Source organism: Trichinella spiralis (genome assembly GCF_000181795.1).
Source record: "Trichinella spiralis strain ISS 195 chromosome Unknown Scfld6, whole genome shotgun sequence".
NCBI classification, from domain to species: Eukaryota; Metazoa; Nematoda; class Enoplea; order Trichinellida; family Trichinellidae; genus Trichinella; species Trichinella spiralis.
Genome location: NW_003526945.1, coordinates 973,245 through 991,752, shown reverse-complemented (window position 1 = coordinate 991,752; position 18,508 = coordinate 973,245). Strand labels below are relative to the sequence as shown.

Here is an 18,508-nt window from a genome sequence, read left to right as displayed (position 1 = left end):
AAATGTAGTTATTATTTTCTGAACATGCATACATTTAACTAAATGAAGCACGTTTTGCTTTTCGCATTACTCGAAACACGTACTTTAGTAGAATGTTTCCATGTTAATGAGCTTGAAGATGTTGTGCACACTTGTTTTCTATTATCTACGGAAGTTGACTTTAACTTATTTTTATACAAGAATTTTTTGTATTAATAAAAATTGAAACTTTTAAATTTTCACCATTAGTATTTAAAGCTAAGTGATTTGTAATAAATAATTCACGTTGACGTTTTCGATAATAATAAAAGATTGCATTTGTTAGGCTTATAGCTTTCATATCTGTTAATAAATTAATGCAGTCATACTTTCCAGTCATAGTTATCCATCAGTATAAATGAGTAAATATAAATATGTATACACATACATATATGTGTGTTTTCAAGCTGTGAATAACATATCGATTTCAAATAATTAGCTCGCTGATTATGATTGAGAAAGCAGGAATGCACAATGCTGACATGAAATGCACATTGCATGCATAATACTTAATGACGTATGGAACTGAATTTTTATAAAGTGGATTTTTTTATTTTATCATTTTAGCGTGAAATTAGCCGTGCATTTCAACGTTTCCTTTTTATTGCTGTAAAACGGGGAGGAGACTGTGCATTTTAATATCATCAATTTTTATTTGAAGAATTGTTTTAACCAAAAAGAAAAAAAATGCATGTGATATTTATGGAAAAATTTAGATGATGCGAACGTAAATGTGGAATCGAATTTTAAAAGATGAAAATAGTACGATTATGTTTACTGTATTGCAGAATTTTTTATCGCTTTACAAAATATTATTAGTGTGTGTATGTGTGTAAAAATTATACTTTTCATAAAAATTTTAAAAGCTTTTTCGTGTAGTATTGCAACTATTTTCGTAAAATAGTTATTTCTCATGTAGTAATATTAATATTAAAATTATTAAAATTATATACTTACTGAAATAGTTTAATTTTAAATTTTGCAACTGGGTTGGCACCAGTGAACCGACGCGTTCTTTTACTGTCTTTACAGCTCCGAGTTCACTTAGCGTTTGTTGTTGGTGTTGGACAAAATCCTTCGCTGTGTTCAACTTTGACGCTACACCACTGGTCACTTCGTCAATTTTCAAAGTCTGTTTCAAACCTGAAATGCAATTTCAAATAAGCTAATTTTTTTGTAGTTTTTATTTTTTTTATTAAATAATAATTCATTTTTTAAAAGCAAACAAACAGAAGCTGTTCCATATATAATCTATTTATAGTTGTTGCAGAAATTATCACAGATGAATAAATTGAACATTTTGCGTATTTTAATTAAACAAAATTGCAGTTGAACAATTTATTTCCATCATGATTTGACGTGAAGTATTTCTTTTAAAAGTGGAATAATAAATAATAGCACATGGTTGCTATAAATGAAGATTCATTATATATATATATTTTTTTTTTAATTAAATGCCAAGGAATAAATGGGGGAACGTATATATATATATATATATATATATATATATGTTACTTGTAACATGCATGCATACATGTATAAATGAGCTAGCTTTTTGTCAATCAGTCAGTCAGTCTGTCTGTCTGTTCTCATGGGCGGTGTTCAGTTGGAAAATTTTGCCCGCTGTGATAATTGAATTTTCTCGTATGATAATAACTTTGCATTGACATTTTGCATTTTTTTTGTCGCACAATTGTCAGCTAGTGTGCGTTAAATTTACTCGGTGAAAATCAATGCTTAATAATTGTATTTTAAATATTTTACGCTTTCCTTGCAATATTTGGTAAAAAAGCAAATGTAAACAGTAAGCAACAACAAAAGTACCATAAAACAACCGTTTAGAATATTTCTTTTGGCAAGACAAAGAAAATTTAGCTATTATTTTCTATTCTATTCTATTATCTATTGTTTTTTTCTGCTGATAATCTGTTAAATTGGTGATGAACAAAAACAGAACAATTGGAAGTTCTTCTTTACAACATTTTTCAAATTTTACAATATTCTTCTTCATTAATGAATTAAATAAAGTTGATAGTATGATGTTCTTATATTATTTTTTTATATTGTTCTTGTTAAACGGTTGGTGGAATCTGTTTTACCGTATATATATATATATATATATATATATGGGGAGAGAGAGGTTTATGGTATTCTTTTCAGAAAAGCCGTTGGCTTTAAAATAATATTCTTAAGCAAATATTATGATGTTTTAATGTTTGTTTCTGAATTTTATTGATCCCATCTGTTCCACTTGCTTTCTATGCATTTCCTCAACTTTTCAATCACTTGTCGACCAAGAGGCGCATTTTCATCGGGTAAAGTTGCCACACTGAACAGCTAGAGAGAGAAGAATAGGGCTCAGTTAGTTGTTCCCCTTTTGAAAATTCATCTCCAAAATTGATTCGATAATTATTTGTACATTTATTAAAACAATACTATTAGCGTATACAGCATATTTTCAACTTATGCATACTTTATGTATTTTTTTCTTTATACTGGTGAAAAATTGAAAATGTTTCTCCTTCACAACTTTTAAAATCACTGATGATTAATTATTCTTCATTTTGTTCAGTAGCAACATATTTTTTAACTACATATTCGAGCATTTTCTTTCTTCAACCAACTGTTATTCAATTATGCAAATTTATGCCGAATTATATCCGAAAATGCTTTAAGGGAAAATGTTCTGATAGCGAATAGAAATCAGTAAGTAAATAAGTGAAATTGATTAATTAATTAATTGTGATTGCGCTTGAATAAGATTTGTTAAAGCAGAGAAAAAAAAGTTTGCTTGTTGTTGTTGTTGCTCATTTGCAAAGAAAATGTCGAATAATTTTTCTTTTCAATAATCCATTTAAAAGAAAAAGATAAGCTGTTGAATAATATCCATATCAATTAAAAATGAAATTTGTATTTTGTTTCTTTTCTTTTTGTTTCAGTAAATGTAAATGCGAACTTACCATTCAAAAATTCCATACTACTTTAAGACAGCTGCTGTTTTATGATAATAATCAGAAATGCGCGATTGTTTTTCAATTGGAAATATTTTCCAAACAAGCCAATTTCAAATGCTGCGTTTTGGTTGAATAAATATGCAGTTGCACACACTGTTTGTTGTTAGCTGAGGCTTTTGCTGCCGAGCTCAACGACACAGCTATCTCCTATTGCAGCAAATATGCGCGTAAATTTGCACGTATGCGCACTATCTGCTTGCTTTGCTATTTATTTTCTGGCATTTCGATGAGTCATATTGAAAATAAGAGGAGGAGGTGGGGGGACAAATTATCGATCTCAATTGACAGCAATGCAGAACTTGGAAGTGCAGAATTACTTTAATGGGCGTCGGTATTGATTGTGGATAAAATTTATCACATCATCATCATTGGTCCAGTAGAATGCTCGTTGATCGTTTAGTAGCAGTGCCTTTTTGCTAAAAGTCGCATACATACACACAGAGAAGGAGAGAGAGAGACAGACTTGCTGACTGAATTTTTATTCAAAATAGCTTGCATATTTACCAATAGTGGTCAGAAAGTAAAAAATTTGAATTTGGAAAAAGGAAATTATTATTGAAGAATACAACCAACATTTATATGAATATTGAAAATTTTTACACGACAAACCTTTCGAATGATAATAATACTACTACTAATAATAATAATAGCAATGATTTTAATTTTAATAAAACTGTGAAAATGAAACATTATTTTCAGGCTCAGTGTAAAAATTCAGTTCAATTAGCAAAGTTAGCCGACGCCATTGTTGCATACTTCCACGGCAAATTTATGGTCAGATGGCATCGATTGTCGATAACATTCAGCTTATCACTTCTTCAACTGGAATAATATTAGCACGATGAACAGCAACTGTTGTTTGGCAAAAAAGAAAGTATTTTTCTTAAATAAACAACTCTCTAATGTGACTTTAATCTAGACGCTCGACATTGGAATTGCTCATTAATCCCTCTGATGGGTTTTGCTTGTATGTAATTTGTTGAAAGCCCCTTTCCTTTTCCAAATATATTAATAATTCTTTCTCTCTTTTATTATTATTTATTATAAAAGGTCAAATATATTGGAAATTTAAATATTTTTAACAATTCTACTACCGTATATTATATACTACCGTATATTATATAATGAATATGCATTACGGTATTTTAAATTGCTATTCTGCTATTGTTGTTGTTGTTGTTGTTTTTGATCAGTGATTCATTTATTTTGCCATAATAATTAATAATTATTAAAATAATAAATTTAATATTTTTACACATTTTGCTAATCTTATTATGAACATTTTTTCTTCATCTTTTTTTAAACTTCACTATCATCCGTAGAATTTGCGTAGACTGTAGTTTCAGAATTGTTTATTAAATTAGTAATTTGTTCAATTTTCAATTCTGTCTGCAAATTTTAAAATAATTTGCTCAACGAACATTGTATAACAACTGCATTTCTTCTTGAATTGATTGACCGAAGCTCTCTGCATTTTCTAACACGCTCGAATTAGTACAATGTCATTTATTCGTTTTAATTCGTCCTTTTCCAATTTTGCACAATTTATGTGGATGTGATGGAACAAATTTAACTTCAAATCGTTAAAAGTTTGCGGTATTTTTTCTTTATTTTGTTTTCAGTTCAAACATTTGCAGTTGGTTGGTTGTCTGTTGAATAATAAAATTGAATGGGAATTATTCTTTCAGCTTCTGCCCAACGTATTATGATGCTGTCAGCATGCTGCTTGTTTGCACAATAACAAATGGATATTTTTACGAATTCTCTACAATCCTATTTCCAAGTAATGAAGTTGCTGTTTGTTGAGAAGAAATAGTATATGTTTTGATGAACGCAAGAAATATGCCATTTTTTTACATAACATTTAATAATAATAATAATTCAATTCGAAAAATTATTTCAATTTAATTGAAATAATATTTTTAAAATGAAAAATGACCATAAGCTCGTCGTCGATTATTCTATTTTTAGAGTGTCACTGGTTGCAGAGTGCAACACAACCCATTAAAGCAATCGAAATCAAATAGATTCAAATGAACAACAGATGATAGATACTGTATGCAATGTGTAATTGCAATTTCAGGAAATGTTCAGGAAAAATGGAACAAAGCAACAAGCGAAAAAAGAAGGTTTACGTGGATTTTGTTGGTGTAAACTGAATTGCAGTCTCTTCACCGCGTAAGCTCGATATACGAAGCGCGTCCAAAACGTTGCTAACGTACAGTGCATCTTCAAAAGATGCAGCGCTGTTTAGGCTGTTCTGCTTCGATTTGACCGACAGAACGTCAGCATTTGGAAAAAGCAACGTGGACAGTGGTTTGCTGAGAGCTTGCAGCGTATTTTGCAACGTCAACTGATGCAGTCTGGTCAGCGATTTATTCGGATAGCCGAACGAATCACCGACCGACGCGTTCGATAAAGCTCCGTGCGGATCAGTGAGGATTAATTCTTTGACAGGACCTTGCGGAGTGAATCGAACCAAATAAAGCTTACAATTTTCCACAATCAGTTGTCCGTGGGTACCCCAGCAGAGAAATTGATAAATAAAATTCGGCGTACCCAACGCGCTCAGGCTGACCGATGCGTGCAAACCGCCTTCGAAATGCATTATGAAAGATGAATAATTGTCGGCGCTCATTTTGCGAAAATCATCGTCGTCCAAATTTCCACTGAGATCCGCCGCCGATTTGGGCTCTGAATCGTCCTGTACCGGCAGTTTCACCGGTAAATTTTGCACCACACCCTGCACACTGAAAGCTCTTTTGCCAACCAAAAAACAAATCAAATCCACTATGTGATTGCCCACCAAATTGAGAATGCCACCTCCAGAAAGTTGATCAAATTTCCAATTGTATCTTCTACACTGAAACCCTTCAAAGCGCACTACAACTTCAAAAAGCAACAACCGACCAATGGCGAGTTGTTGAAGAAGTTGTCGCATTTTTTGAAATATTTCCAAATGTCGCATGCCGAAACCTACCAAAGCAATTAATTGTGGATAATAATCCGCCGCTTGAACCATTCGAATTGTTTGAGTGGAATTCAAAGAAGCTGGAATGTCGCAAATCACGTGCTTGCCAATTCCCAAAGCTTTGATGCTAATCTGAGCACTGATAACCGGACATCCGATAATCAACACCAACTGCACATCTTTGCGTAAAAGAACTTCGTCCGATTCTGAAGCTGCGAAAGGCACTTCACAGTCCGCCGCAACTTGTATCGTCCAAGCTGCATCCGGAGTCCACAGTGCTTTGGTGAGGTAGCCGAGTTCTTTCAACTTGGGGATGAAATGTTGTGCCAATTCTGCAGGAATAACCAGACCTAAATCAGACATCAAATTATCATCAATCATCGCAATCGGTTAACAGTAAAAGCAGAGCCATTCATCTATACGAACTGACCAAACTGTCATCCCTGCAAATCAACGTTACGGTAAAAATGTGAAAATTCTCACAGTCAAAAGAGTTACAAAAATGTTCGCATATTTCAATTGAATCGAAAGTTGATTGTTCGAAATCAATGTTTTCAAAGGCTAATTGATTCATAAATGAAAGAAAAAAATATGATGCAATATGAAACAAAGAAACGTGGGCTTTCCTTTTTGGTTTTCTTTTGTAAACGAAAAATGTCTTGTGGAAAATTGCCAGGATGAAATACAGAAATCAAAATTAAATCCTCCATGTCAACTTGAACTGTGAATTGTCCAAATATATGATTGCGTAAAAATAAAATGCTATTTGACGTATAAATGTAGTTTAATATACTTGTAGTGTGTTTTGTATTTTTAAGAAATTGGATTGAACTGAGCACGTGAATTGAAGTGAATCTTTTCAAAGCAACCTTGCAAAAGTCAATTCAAAAATAACCCGAAGAATATTCAGAGTTGAAATATGCTTTGAAAATTGGGAAAAAAGTATATTGAACTATCATCACAATGTAAAACTGAAACTCGTTTAGTTTAGTTGCTCAAAGCGGAAATCACACAAACTTATAACCAAACTGACAATTGAGAAGAGAGAGAAACTCGTTTTAAATGCAATTTACAACTTTGATTCGTCATCGCAAATGGTACACCGAAGTTAAATGTAACAAAAAAAAAGAAATAGCCATTAATATTTTTTAGCTGACATTAATGGAATTTCAGTATTTGAAATAATTGAAATAGTTGTTCATCAAGTATGAATGAATAATTTTACCAGTTATTCATAGTTGTATATACTGATTTGAAATCAAAGAAAAAAAAATATATATATAGTTCGATCAAGCAGGTGTAAATTGATCACTCACCAATATTGCAAACCATTGGAATTTGTAGAAATATTATAATTATTAAAAACCAATATCAAATCGTAATACAACAACAATGCATCATTGTTCATTTAAAGTTGCCAATTTAGCTTTTTCCATTTGAAAAATGTTAAATAAATTCATACATCTTACTGTAAAATAGTCAAACAATTCAAATTATTTTCAAGTGTCTTATGATATATATAAATCTGTATATATTTTTCTTTTTGTAAAATTGTAATCACAAATTGCATTTAATTTGATCGACAGAATAAAGTGAATAATATTTGTAAAAAAAATAAGTATAACATTTAAATTAACATAAACAAGTGTATAGTTGCTGTACTAGTTTAGCAAAATTGATTTTCACTTTTTCTATTCATTCTTGCAAATCAAGCAAGTACAAATAACAATAGCTTCAACTCGGGCAATTGTTTTTCCATTCAATTTTGTACAAACACGAACAAGCATGAAGCATAAATTGTCGTAGTAAATTTGACATTTGTGTGCGCGTGTGAGTCCCCCCCCACCCCACACACGTCCCTACACACCCACCCATCCACCCCCCCCCTCTACTTCCAATCCACGTGCACTGCATCGTCAAAATTGTGAACACCAACTCATGATTTTCATGTTCAAGCTTGCAATTCAATTCCAGCTTTTATTGCTTCTCTATCAACAAATATCTATTGCACGTATCACACACACAGTTATACTGATATGCAAACAACATCTGATTGCACAACGTCAGTATGTTTACTTTGCTTTGAAGGTTGAAAATTGCATTGAATTCAAAGTGGGAATGAAGAAATTTGAAATTGTTGTTTCAACTTGTTCTTCTTTGGCTTGTATATATCAATTCCAAGCAAATCAGTTAGTGTTCGGCAAAATTGAAGAGAATTTTATGCATATTTTTGGAAATGATATTTTGTTTATATTTCAAGTAACCTGTAAATCAGATTTTACTTTACAGTTCGATTGTATTGAAAGTAGTCGTGCAGGTTGATGTGACAAGTTTCGACAAAAGTGTGGTTGTGGTTGCGGGATAGTTGGTCGAACGGTTACACGATGATGGTGTTGGTGGTGGTTGTAGGAAATTATTCAACGCTCCAAATGTTGCTGCATTCTTTGTTTTACAATTCGACACTTGTTGCAGCGTTGCACTTGCATACAACGTCAATTGGATGGTGTCAGCCGGTTCGGGTGGAAAATTGCTGGTTGAAATAAATTATCGAGGTCGTTTGCACCTTTTTCAATATTTTACCGATGCAAAATCAGGAGTTCAACCTTGACCCACAGCAGCAGCAGCAGCAGCAGCAGTAATAATAGTTGTAGTGTGGTGGTGATATTAGTAATAAGACTAATTTGATCAATCTCTGTGTGTGTGTGTGTGTACGCAGTCAGTAATAATATAAGAACAAGGAGAGACGATCAACCGTGTTTTCGAGAGAAGATATTGTGTATAAAAGTGGGCATGGTGACGTTTGCAAGGATGGGAAAATATTCGACTAGGATAATTTGAGAGAATTGAAAAATCACAACGGCAAAATCAACTGCTGCACCATTTGGTTGCATAAAATACGTTTTCAAATTTGCTTCTTTTATCAGCATCATCAACGTTGTTATTTATAAAAGTGTTGTTTACGATGCTGATGCAGCAATTTTGATGGATTCAAGCAAAATTTCAACGTTCAACGTATTCTTGAAAAACTATCACTATTTTCATGATTATATAATTATATTATAATTATTATTGAACGTGATGTTCGTTGCAGGCGGTTGTTATTTGAAAGCATTCTTTGCTTCTTCTCGTCGTCATCGTTGTTGTTGTTGTTGTTATTGCTGCTTTTCGTTTTCATTGTAAAGATTTTCAAATGATGTTGTATTGCAGGGCGAGCTCGTTTGCTGGCATTGGTGCTTTGGTCACTACGTTGACCACATCTGGTAGACGTTTATTGACAGAAGCTACGATCGATTTCATTCGCATTGTTGACCTTAGCCAGTTAAGTAAGCGCTCGTGCCAGACATCATTTGCTCTTTATTTTTCTTTATAATATTCTTTTCAAATTATTAATTTATTTATTTATTACTCTTGTGGTTCATTCAGATGGATTCCAAGTTCAGCACGATGCTCAGCCGAGTTGGCAGTTATAGTACTGTTTCGAAAGTTATGCGTTGTAAAGTATTTCTATTGGATGACAACAATGCAATCGATGTTGAATATAATGTAAATATATTAATTTCAATTAAAATATAAATATATTTATGTGTGTATGTGTTTTTTTTAATTCTAGAAAGGCGATACTGGCGAACAGTTGTTAAATCAAGTATGCGATCAGTTGAATATTGCGGAAAAAGATTATTTCGGCTTGCGTTTTGTTGATAAAAATCGTGTACGTTTCAAATTTTCATTTGTTCAAAGTACAATATATTTAAATTTTATAAAAGTTTTTTTTTCATTCATTTTCAGTATTGGATAGATCTAACAAAGCCAATAATACGACAAGTCCGATGTAAGTGTGTTTGTTAAATTTGTATTTTTAATTCGATAGATAATTATACCGAAAAAAAGGATGCCAGGCAGATTAAAAAATTTGTTCGGTAAAATTTTTGGAATTTTTCATAAAGGAAAAATCAAACTCTGAACACAAGTTCGCTTTTTTTTCGAATGTCACCACTAATGAGCATTTGGAATGGCGGAAAAGCAGGCGTCTTTGGCGATATTCTGCTTTTCTATCACAGATGCTGGACGGGTGGTTCCGATCGAACTGCCCAGATGAGCATCAATAATGATTTTATACAGCTCTGTTGGAAATTATCAAGCCCAAACTAGAGACTAGAGCTTGGACAACTAAGAAGCGGCTAGTTGTTCTCATAAGATGCACGTCACGCCGGCGAACGTCTGTGTTTCGCGTGATGCTAATTTAGATGTCAGCAGATGATGAGAGCGTTGTTTCATTAATTTGATGTTTGTATTTAAATTGTTCAACTAGCTGGTTGTTATGATAGAAAAGAAATTGAATACTCATGTATGCTCATGCTGCATATTCAAAGCTTGCGATTTGGTTTCAAAGGCGAGAGATGTTATTATTAATATTATATTATCGACGTGCTCTGTAGTTCATTGAGTTCAGTATAGATTTGCTTTTCTCATTGATCCACTGGGTTAAGCTGAAGCTGATTTTCCGTAGGTTGGCTTTTTGCCAGTGACCTGATTCGACCCTACTCTGTGTGTGTGAGAGAGAGATTTAATTATCAGCTTAACCATTGTTACCATGGTATTTTGGTGGTAAATAACAAACCCAAAACAGCAAACTAACAAACTAGCATTAGCCCAGTTTTAATTGACGTAGTTTGTTTGCAAAGTTATAATTGAATGGCAAGTTTGAAGAAGAAAAAGGGGAAAAATTATTTATTTTGTTTGTTGCAAAAATCACGTGTTCATCAGCAAGCAACATCAAAGGATGCAAAAGTAACGTTGTACGGTTGTGAATCATGCCGGCAAAGACAATATACTATTAGAAATTTCCAATTCATCAATCAGATGAGTAAAACAACTGTCCCTGAACGCCGAAGGTATGCAAATTATGGTGCAAGGGAAGTTTCCAATCGAAGTTGCTACTACGACCACGTGGTGGTGCGTGTGCTAAATTTTGCTTTTTACCCTTCTGATTTGAAATTGTTGTTGCAAGCAGGTATTTTTGCAAAAAGCAAAAAACAACAGCAACAACAACCAAATGCAACTGATCAAAATTAATTTCACTTCACTCGTTCAATAAACATCGACTTTTTCGTCCAATGGAAATAAATTCGACTAATTTCAATACATTTTACCAACTATCTGTGGACAAAGGAACGAATGATTCTTCATTTGTTAGCTTATGAATATTTACAATTATAATTTTTCTTTTTTTTTTGTTTTGCATCATCATTTTGCCTGCAGGTTGAACGCGTAGGCTTGTAGAATTATTATACGGTGTATGGGAGGGGGGCGTCGAGTTGTAGTCATTTGCAATTTGAAAATTGTTCTAAATATTCAACAGACCAACTCTGCAAATGTACATTTGGCAGAAATCTTGTTTGAACAATTTTATTAAGCCAGTTTGCCACCACCTTGTCAGCCTTCACAGTACTGGAATTCTATTTACCACAGGAATTGAAAATTACACTATTGTTTTCTTTGTTCTTTTTTGAAAAACCGAGGATTACACGACTAGCATGTAACAAACGTTCAAACTTGTGCAAATGTACATTGGTTTTTTCTTTTATAATTCTTCCTATTTTGATATCTTTTTTTTCTGTGTCTGTGTATATCAAATTATATAATTTTATATTTCTATTTTTCATCCGATCTATTGATTCTCTGTGATTGAAATTCAAGAGAAAGGGGGAGAGAGGGAGAGAGAATATTCAATTTCAACAATTGATCACTAATTTCCATTTTGACGATGAACAATAACAAAAAATCAAATTGAATTTTGAATAATTTCATTTTCAATCGACGCAATTTTACTTTTTATTTCATTTTCTTTCTTTCTTTTCAAATTTCAAAATCACAACTGTAAACTGTATTTAAAAAAATTTACTCATATAAATCATATACTTTTATTTTTGTGTTATTAACAGTTGCTATTATTGTATTTTTACGATATTTTATCCAACTTTGACTGCAAAATTTATTTGTGCACAATTTCATCAAAATTATTATTCAGTACAGTTCACTTTTCAAAATTTGCATAAATGAAACCATATATTGTAGATCGTAATATGATTTTCAGGTTATGTTTGAAAATAATTACAGTTGAACATTTGAAATTATTGAAAAGTTTACAAGATGAATTTCATGTTCAAAGCTTCAGTTGTCGGTTTTGATTTTTGAAACGAGAATACAATTTCACATTTTTGGCAAATTCACCAGTTGAATGAGTTCAATTTATGCAAATTGACAAAATTTGTGTTATTTTTTAAGCGTCAGATTTACGTCATCTATGTTTACTGCTTCGTGTGAGATTCTTTCCAGAGGATCCATCTATCATAAAAGAGGAATACACCAGGTATGTGGATACATGTTTCAAGTGATTTTTTATGTATAAATTTTGTATTTTTCTTTTTTGAAGATATCTATTTGTCAAGCAGTTGAGACGTGACATTCGACGCAGACGCTTGTACTGCCCTTCAAAAGAAGCTGAACAATTGGGCGGATATTTTCTTCAAGGTAAAAAAAAAGATGCTTTGTTTTCTTCTTCACGGAACTTTGCTTTATCAGTTTTCTATTTCAGGCACTTTGGGTGACTACAATCCACAAGAACATCCGGATGGCTACGTGTCGAAAATTAAAATGTTTCCCAATCAAATACCACGACTTGAGGATAAAATTGAAGCATTTCATAAAACTCTCGTGTAATAATTTATCATTCAGCTGTTCTCTTTGTATTCATGCGTAGTTTTAATGGTTTTGTCGTTTTCAGTGGTATGACACCGGCAGAAGCGGACATGAATATTTTGAAGATAGCTGTAACTTTAGAAACTTACGGATTTCATCCGTTTTCTGTTATAGTAATTTTGGAAATTTTTTGTATTATTTTTTGATCTTTTTTAAAATCTGTAACAATTCAGGCTGAGAACAATGTAAATTTGTATCTGGGAACGACACCCAGTGGTGTTGTGGCGTATGAATTTCAGACTAAAGTTTTCAGTTACAAATGGTATTTTCAGTATCATTAATTTGTCATTTATTTTATTATTTTATTTATCATTTTCAAAGGGATGCTATTCACAAGTTCGATTTCGTGAACAAAGAGTTGATCATACAGTTGGAAGATGGTCATGAATTGTCATCAATGTCGAACGGTTTGCACAAGCAGGTCAGTATTTTTTTCACATTATTCTTTGTAATTGTTTTTTTTCTATTTCTATATGCGTTAATGCTTTTTGTTTGTTTTATTTTGCTTCTTTTTTTCTTTGAATTTTCTAGTCGCCTCATGCGAAGAAGAAAAATTCGTTGCGATTCATTTGCAATTCAGCGATTTATTGCAAACAACTGTGGAAAGATTTGCTTGCGCAGAAGGCTTTTTTTACGTATACTTTTGTATTGAATGATTAGCATTATTTTTAGCTTATTGTTTTCGTTTCAGTTGCAAAAAAGCGTCTGATGTGCCAAGGCAAAGTTCTAAAAGGCAACTTTTCCATCGCAAATGTACTTTTCGTTATAGTGGTCGTGTATTTCAAGAGTTGAAAGAAAATTCAGACTACACTCCACGTAAACCGCCTGTTTTCCGCCGTTCAGGTGTAATATGCTCTTCACCGCGTGATTCATTTTATTTAAATGAATGTTCAGGTAAAAAAAATAAAAAAATAATGTTGTTCATTCATAAATTATTATTAATGTATTGATCATTGCTATTCAGCTATGGACACAGATTTGGATGATATACCAGAGGTGGATATGTTGCCGTTGGAAGAAAAATTGAAATACAATGAACTGCCTGCCAATAGTAATAGAGAAGAACATTTGAAAACGGACAGTGCAAGTTCGTGCAAAACCAATTTCGAAGAACACAACAATGCTGTCAAGAAAACATCCATTTCACGTTATACAGTAATCACTCAGCCAGTATTGCATGATTCTGAACAAGAACCAACCGCTAATGGAATAGCAAAAATTCAATCGAATAATAATAATAATAATGCTCATTTGAATATGTTGATGGAACTTGAACCACATCACCGCAGTTTTAATGCAGATTTGGACCAACAAGGAATTTTCAAAACGTCCACACCTGTTGTCGTTCAACAACACAACGTTGCAGAAGACAAGCAGTGGAAAGCATTCGATTCGAAAAACGCAGTGAACAATGAAGAAAGCAATGGAAAAATGGAAAACTCTTTGACTGTAGAGAAGCGAGGCTATTTTTTCCCTATTTCAAAGAAGGCCATGTTCTTCGCCTTTGTCGTTTCGATGATGATTCTATTTTATGTGGGATTTATGAAACGACAAGAATTCGACTGTGAAATCTATTTGAAAAACATGAGAAATTACTTCTCATTTAGAAGCTTTCGCTTAGACTATTACCAAAAAGTCGTATACGATTGGTGGAATCAACTTCGTTTGTGGAACAATTAGATATTGGTTGTTTATGAACGGCTGAGATTTTAATAATAATAATAATAATGCTATTATTATTATTATATTAGTTGCCATTTTTACAGCTGTTCATGCTTCTATTTATATTATTAATTATTGTAGATTAAGGCTATCATTTTCTGTTTCTTTTTCTTTTTATTTAATTTTCAATTCTCCGTGGTATGTGGTATGTGAAGTGTCCATTTTAACTCACCGGTTGTGAATGAATATTTACATACATATATATATATATATATATATATATATATGGAATATCTGCTGGTACAAGCTCTTATAATTGCAACATCTATAATACCATCGTGTTCGTCCATCTACCTTGTGATGAGTTTTGTTTCATTTTAATTCTGATCATCTACTCTAATTTGCATAATTTAATTTGCCTTCAATTTCAATTTTAACATATCATATCATTGAAAACATACATATTTTACGATCTTTTTCTTAATCTACCGTTTAATTGCACTTGAGCATGTTTTAAGGTTGTTGTCGTGTCAAGTTGAAAATGGCAGATAGATCATTTTTGAAAATTGGAAAAAGAAGTCTTATGTGTTGCACAATCATAAATTTTGTGATCAATTTTATATATTCTGCGGAGAAAAGTCTCACTACAAGTATTGCAAATAAAAATAATTAATCATCAACTGCTCAATTTGGACAACAATTTCAAACCAACACTCGCATACTGACATTGTTTTCTACATTGGCTGGCATTGGCCTGCATAAAAACCAAAAACAAAACTATCATTTATAAATTTTGAATAATTTTAACTTTTCACATTTACAACAAAAATAAATTTATCAAATGCGGCACTTTGTGATGATGATTGTTCGATTATTTCTTTTTCCTGCCTTATACCCTATGCATATTGTGCAGTGTTCTGCTACGTTAAGTTTCGAAATGATACCTTACAACACTATCAATATATTCAACAATTCACTTACTACTTTGCTAATTCGACAATTAAATAATACTTTTTTTTCGTAATCATTACTTTTTACACGAAATTTTACGATGAATTTTACTTTTATGAAAATGTTGACATATATACAATGCACAAAAGGTGTATTTTATTTATCTGCTCATTGTTGCGCAGGAGTATAATAGATAAATTTTTGTTCAAAAGTTTTCAATTATCTATCAACCGACACCACTACTTCATCTTAAAAAGGTACAGCTAGCTGAACAGCTAGCTAACTTGAAAGCTATTAAATTAATCTCTCAAAAATTCATGCCTTTATTTAAACAATTTTAATATAAATCTGCCCAAAAATGCTAAAACACTAGCTGACTTGTTTGCATATTATTATTCAATAATAATTTAACATCATTTTGAAGTTTTTTGCAAAAAATTCAAAAACAGCATGCATGGACATTACATTATTTATTTTTTGAAGCACATATTAATATTAAGTCACATAAGTTGAAAAGATAAAAATAGAAATAAATTTGCATTGCTATGAGAAAATTTCTTGTTTATAAGCGATTTTTGCAAATTGAAATTACACTGCAAATACAGTAATTGTCAGTGAATAATTATATTTTTCAAAGTAGGTGACCAATAGGAAGCAATCCTGCTGATCATCTTGTTATTTAAGCTTTTTGCAAGTAATATTGGTTAAATACAAAGCAAAGAAGCAATATCGATTGTCAACTACTCAGTCATTCGAAGAACCCACAAAGAAAACTTCAGCAACATTTATACAACAAGTAAATTTTGTAAAATAATATTTGCAGCAAAACAAAGCTTCTGTATACTAATTCTGTCGTAGATTATTGCTTTATAGCTTCGCAGCTGATAAAATTAGTGTCTCTAATAAATAGATCTTTCTTATATTTTTTATTTTTTTTAATAATTTGAATTTTTGAATAATTCTAAAAGTTCATGCGATAACCTTTGTAAATTTTACAATAAAATAATTATTTATAAAAAATTATTATTTCATTATTTAAAATTTGATGACATAATAAAATCCAACTTCAAAAAATTTCACATTTACATATTGCAGTTGAAAAACTGTTCCTGATTGTATATTATTTTTAAAATTGCATCATTGCAAGCGGATATAAATTATATGCATGTCTGACGAAAATAAATGAAACAATAATTCACGGAATTTTACTATAATTTATAGAAGTTGTGCTGTTTATTAAAGCGGTTATTACATAATTTTACAATGCTCTTTTTGTTTTTATTTTTAGAAAAAAATTTTTTTTCACTGTGTTATAATATGTAAAATGATTTGAAAAATTTAATTTGCAATTAGATATTTTTTAAATTGAAAAAACATTTCATTTCTAATTCATGCTGTATAATAAAAAATGGACAAGTTCATGTAAAACTGGAGACGACTGGGGTTTGCTCTAAGTATTTTGCTAAAGTATCAAATAGGCAATTGCTTTTAATCAAAAATTGTAATCCATACGTATCTGTTAGATAAGAAACTGTCCAAACATCAATATGCAAATAATCTGATATCATTTGTGCGAGAGCATTGCAAACAACTATGAATGCATTGTTGGCTAAGTGATTGACGCTGCTTCATTACTAGTGATTAAATGATGCTGTTGAATTGTTGTTTTGCACTCATTGCTTTTCTATTTTCATTTGATTCATTCGAAAATGCTTTTTTAAACAAAAATACCAATGCCTCACATCAGATATGTAAAAATAAATTGGTAAGTAATTGCGATTTATTCAAGTTTAAAAATTCTCATCTTATCATTGAAAAAAAATACATATGAATTAGTGGAATTAATATGAATTATGAAAATAAACATAGTAAACACTTTATTTACGTTGTGCATGCTGTGCAAAGTAAGCAACCATGAGCGAAGAATGAATGAGCTGCATGTAGCCATAGTTGTTTATCAGAAACCGGTAATTTTCTATTTTCTATTTCAACCAATTTCAACAAGTCAAATCATGTCACCTCTGATTGAAGTTTAAACAAGCCTTTATAATATTTTCAAATGCTCATTTTGTATGATATTTTTAAATCGATTTCACAATTAATACTTCAAGTTTATGCCAATATTTTAGAAAAAAGTCGGCTTGCATCGAATAAATGTAGCAACTGCATCATGGTCGACAGCAATTTGCAAAAAATGAAACTTGAAGAAAGTAAGTACATATACTTATTTATTTAACTTTACTTTACTAAAGTATATTGAAGAATTAAAATTTTTTAATGATTGCAATAAGAATAGTTGGTAAAATTATCAAATACGATTGCAGATGTAAAATTGCAAGAGAGTAATTTGCATATTGATTAGATTCGCTTTTCTTTTCCAACAGATCAACAGTGGAGCATTTAAAAATTGTTTCAGACCGATTATGGGAAACTTTTAATGATTTTAAACTTTGATCTGAACAAAAATAATGCTTTAGCAAATGGTGAAATTTATAAAACAAAAAAAGTATTCGATGTCGTTTTGCTTTTGAAGAGTGATTCTCGTTGCAGAGATGGAATTAAATGGAAAATTCTGGTAAAATAAAAATTGAATTAATTTCCTTTTTTTCAAATTCACTCAACCAATTTTATCAGACGTATATTTTAAAAGTGAGCATTTTCACATAGCGTAAACAGTAATTTAATTATATGATGAACCTTTTATTAGGTTAAGGTTGTCAACGAAATGCTTTTCATTAGATGGCATTGCAAAAATAAAATGAAATAAATTAACGCAAATTGTCATTGAGTTTTTCTTTGTTTCTTTTTCAATTTAAAATTGAAAGTTTTCAAAATTTTGAGTATTCCGTCAGTCGATTTTGCCCTCTCGAATATGATGAATATGAAAGGGGATTATTATTATATTTGGTAAAATTATGACAGAAGCAAATCTTTTTTGCTCAGTTTGCAAATTAAAAATTTTTTTCTATTTGTCCATATGAAAGTGCACTAACCACATTTCTATTACTGACCATTTTCTGGTATTCAAGCTGCATTTGTTCAATGTGTATTATTCAAAAATTCTTCCGGCACTTTTTCCATCAGTTACTACTACTCTGCATTGCTCACACAGCGGTGCAATGCAATATTTTGC

At 31.4% G+C, this 18,508-nt stretch overlaps 4 protein-coding genes across 4 annotated transcripts; 3 read left to right on the top strand and 1 right to left on the bottom strand.

Annotated features, from left to right (window-relative positions):
* Positions 1–5,163: 5,163 nt before the first annotated feature.
* On the bottom strand, positions 5,164–6,384 carry Tsp_07951 (glucose-fructose oxidoreductase domain-containing protein 1). Its single transcript, XM_003373305.1, has one exon. It carries the CDS (start codon positions 6,382–6,384, stop codon positions 5,164–5,166), a length of 1,221 nt encoding a protein of 406 aa, XP_003373353.1.
* A 2,809-nt stretch (positions 6,385–9,193) lies between these two features.
* Tsp_07950 (FERM domain-containing protein 3) lies at positions 9,194–10,152 on the top strand. Its single transcript, XM_003373304.1, has 5 exons — positions 9,194–9,321; positions 9,444–9,546; positions 9,614–9,716; positions 9,790–9,832; positions 9,948–10,152. Exons 1-5 carry the CDS (start codon positions 9,194–9,196, stop codon positions 10,150–10,152), a joined length of 582 nt encoding a protein of 193 aa, XP_003373352.1.
* Positions 10,153–10,695: 543 nt separating this feature from the next.
* Tsp_07949 (conserved hypothetical protein) lies at positions 10,696–11,076 on the top strand. Its single transcript, XM_003373303.1, has one exon. It carries the CDS (start codon positions 10,696–10,698, stop codon positions 11,074–11,076), a length of 381 nt encoding a protein of 126 aa, XP_003373351.1.
* Positions 11,077–12,059: 983 nt separating this feature from the next.
* Positions 12,060–14,459, top strand: Tsp_07948 (FERM domain-containing protein 5). Its single transcript, XM_003373302.1, has 11 exons — positions 12,060–12,081; positions 12,289–12,373; positions 12,437–12,534; positions 12,599–12,719; positions 12,788–12,875; positions 12,936–12,988; positions 13,084–13,183; positions 13,294–13,397; positions 13,454–13,656; positions 13,727–14,295; positions 14,370–14,459. The coding sequence occupies exons 1-11, from the start codon at positions 12,060–12,062 to the stop codon at positions 14,457–14,459; spliced, it is 1,533 nt and encodes a 510-aa protein (XP_003373350.1).
* The last annotated feature ends 4,049 nt before the right edge of the window (positions 14,460–18,508 follow it).

Bases quoted from the DNA above. Each gene is read 5' to 3' on its own strand.
- Tsp_07949 (XM_003373303.1), top strand. From the start codon at position 10,696: ATGGCAAGTTTGAAGAAGAAAAAGGGGAAAAATTATTTATTTTGTTTG.
- Tsp_07950 (XM_003373304.1), top strand. From the start codon at position 9,194: ATGATGTTGTATTGCAGGGCGAGCTCGTTTGCTGGCATTGGTGCTTTG. The intron at 9,322-9,443 runs GTTAAGTAAGCG...TTCCAAGTTCAG, and splicing joins CGCATTGTTGACCTTAGCCA to CACGATGCTCAGCCGAGTTG. The intron at 9,547-9,613 runs GTAAATATATTA...TTTTAATTCTAG, and splicing joins CAATCGATGTTGAATATAAT to AAAGGCGATACTGGCGAACA.
- Tsp_07948 (XM_003373302.1), top strand. From the start codon at position 12,060: ATGAAACCATATATTGTAGATC. The intron at 13,184-13,293 runs GTCAGTATTTTT...TGAATTTTCTAG, and splicing joins CGAACGGTTTGCACAAGCAG to TCGCCTCATGCGAAGAAGAA. The intron at 13,398-13,453 runs GTATACTTTTGT...TTTTCGTTTCAG, and splicing joins GCGCAGAAGGCTTTTTTTAC to TTGCAAAAAAGCGTCTGATG.
- Tsp_07951 (XM_003373305.1), bottom strand. From the start codon at position 6,384: ATGATTGATGATAATTTGATGTCTGATTTAGGTCTGGTTATTCCTGCA.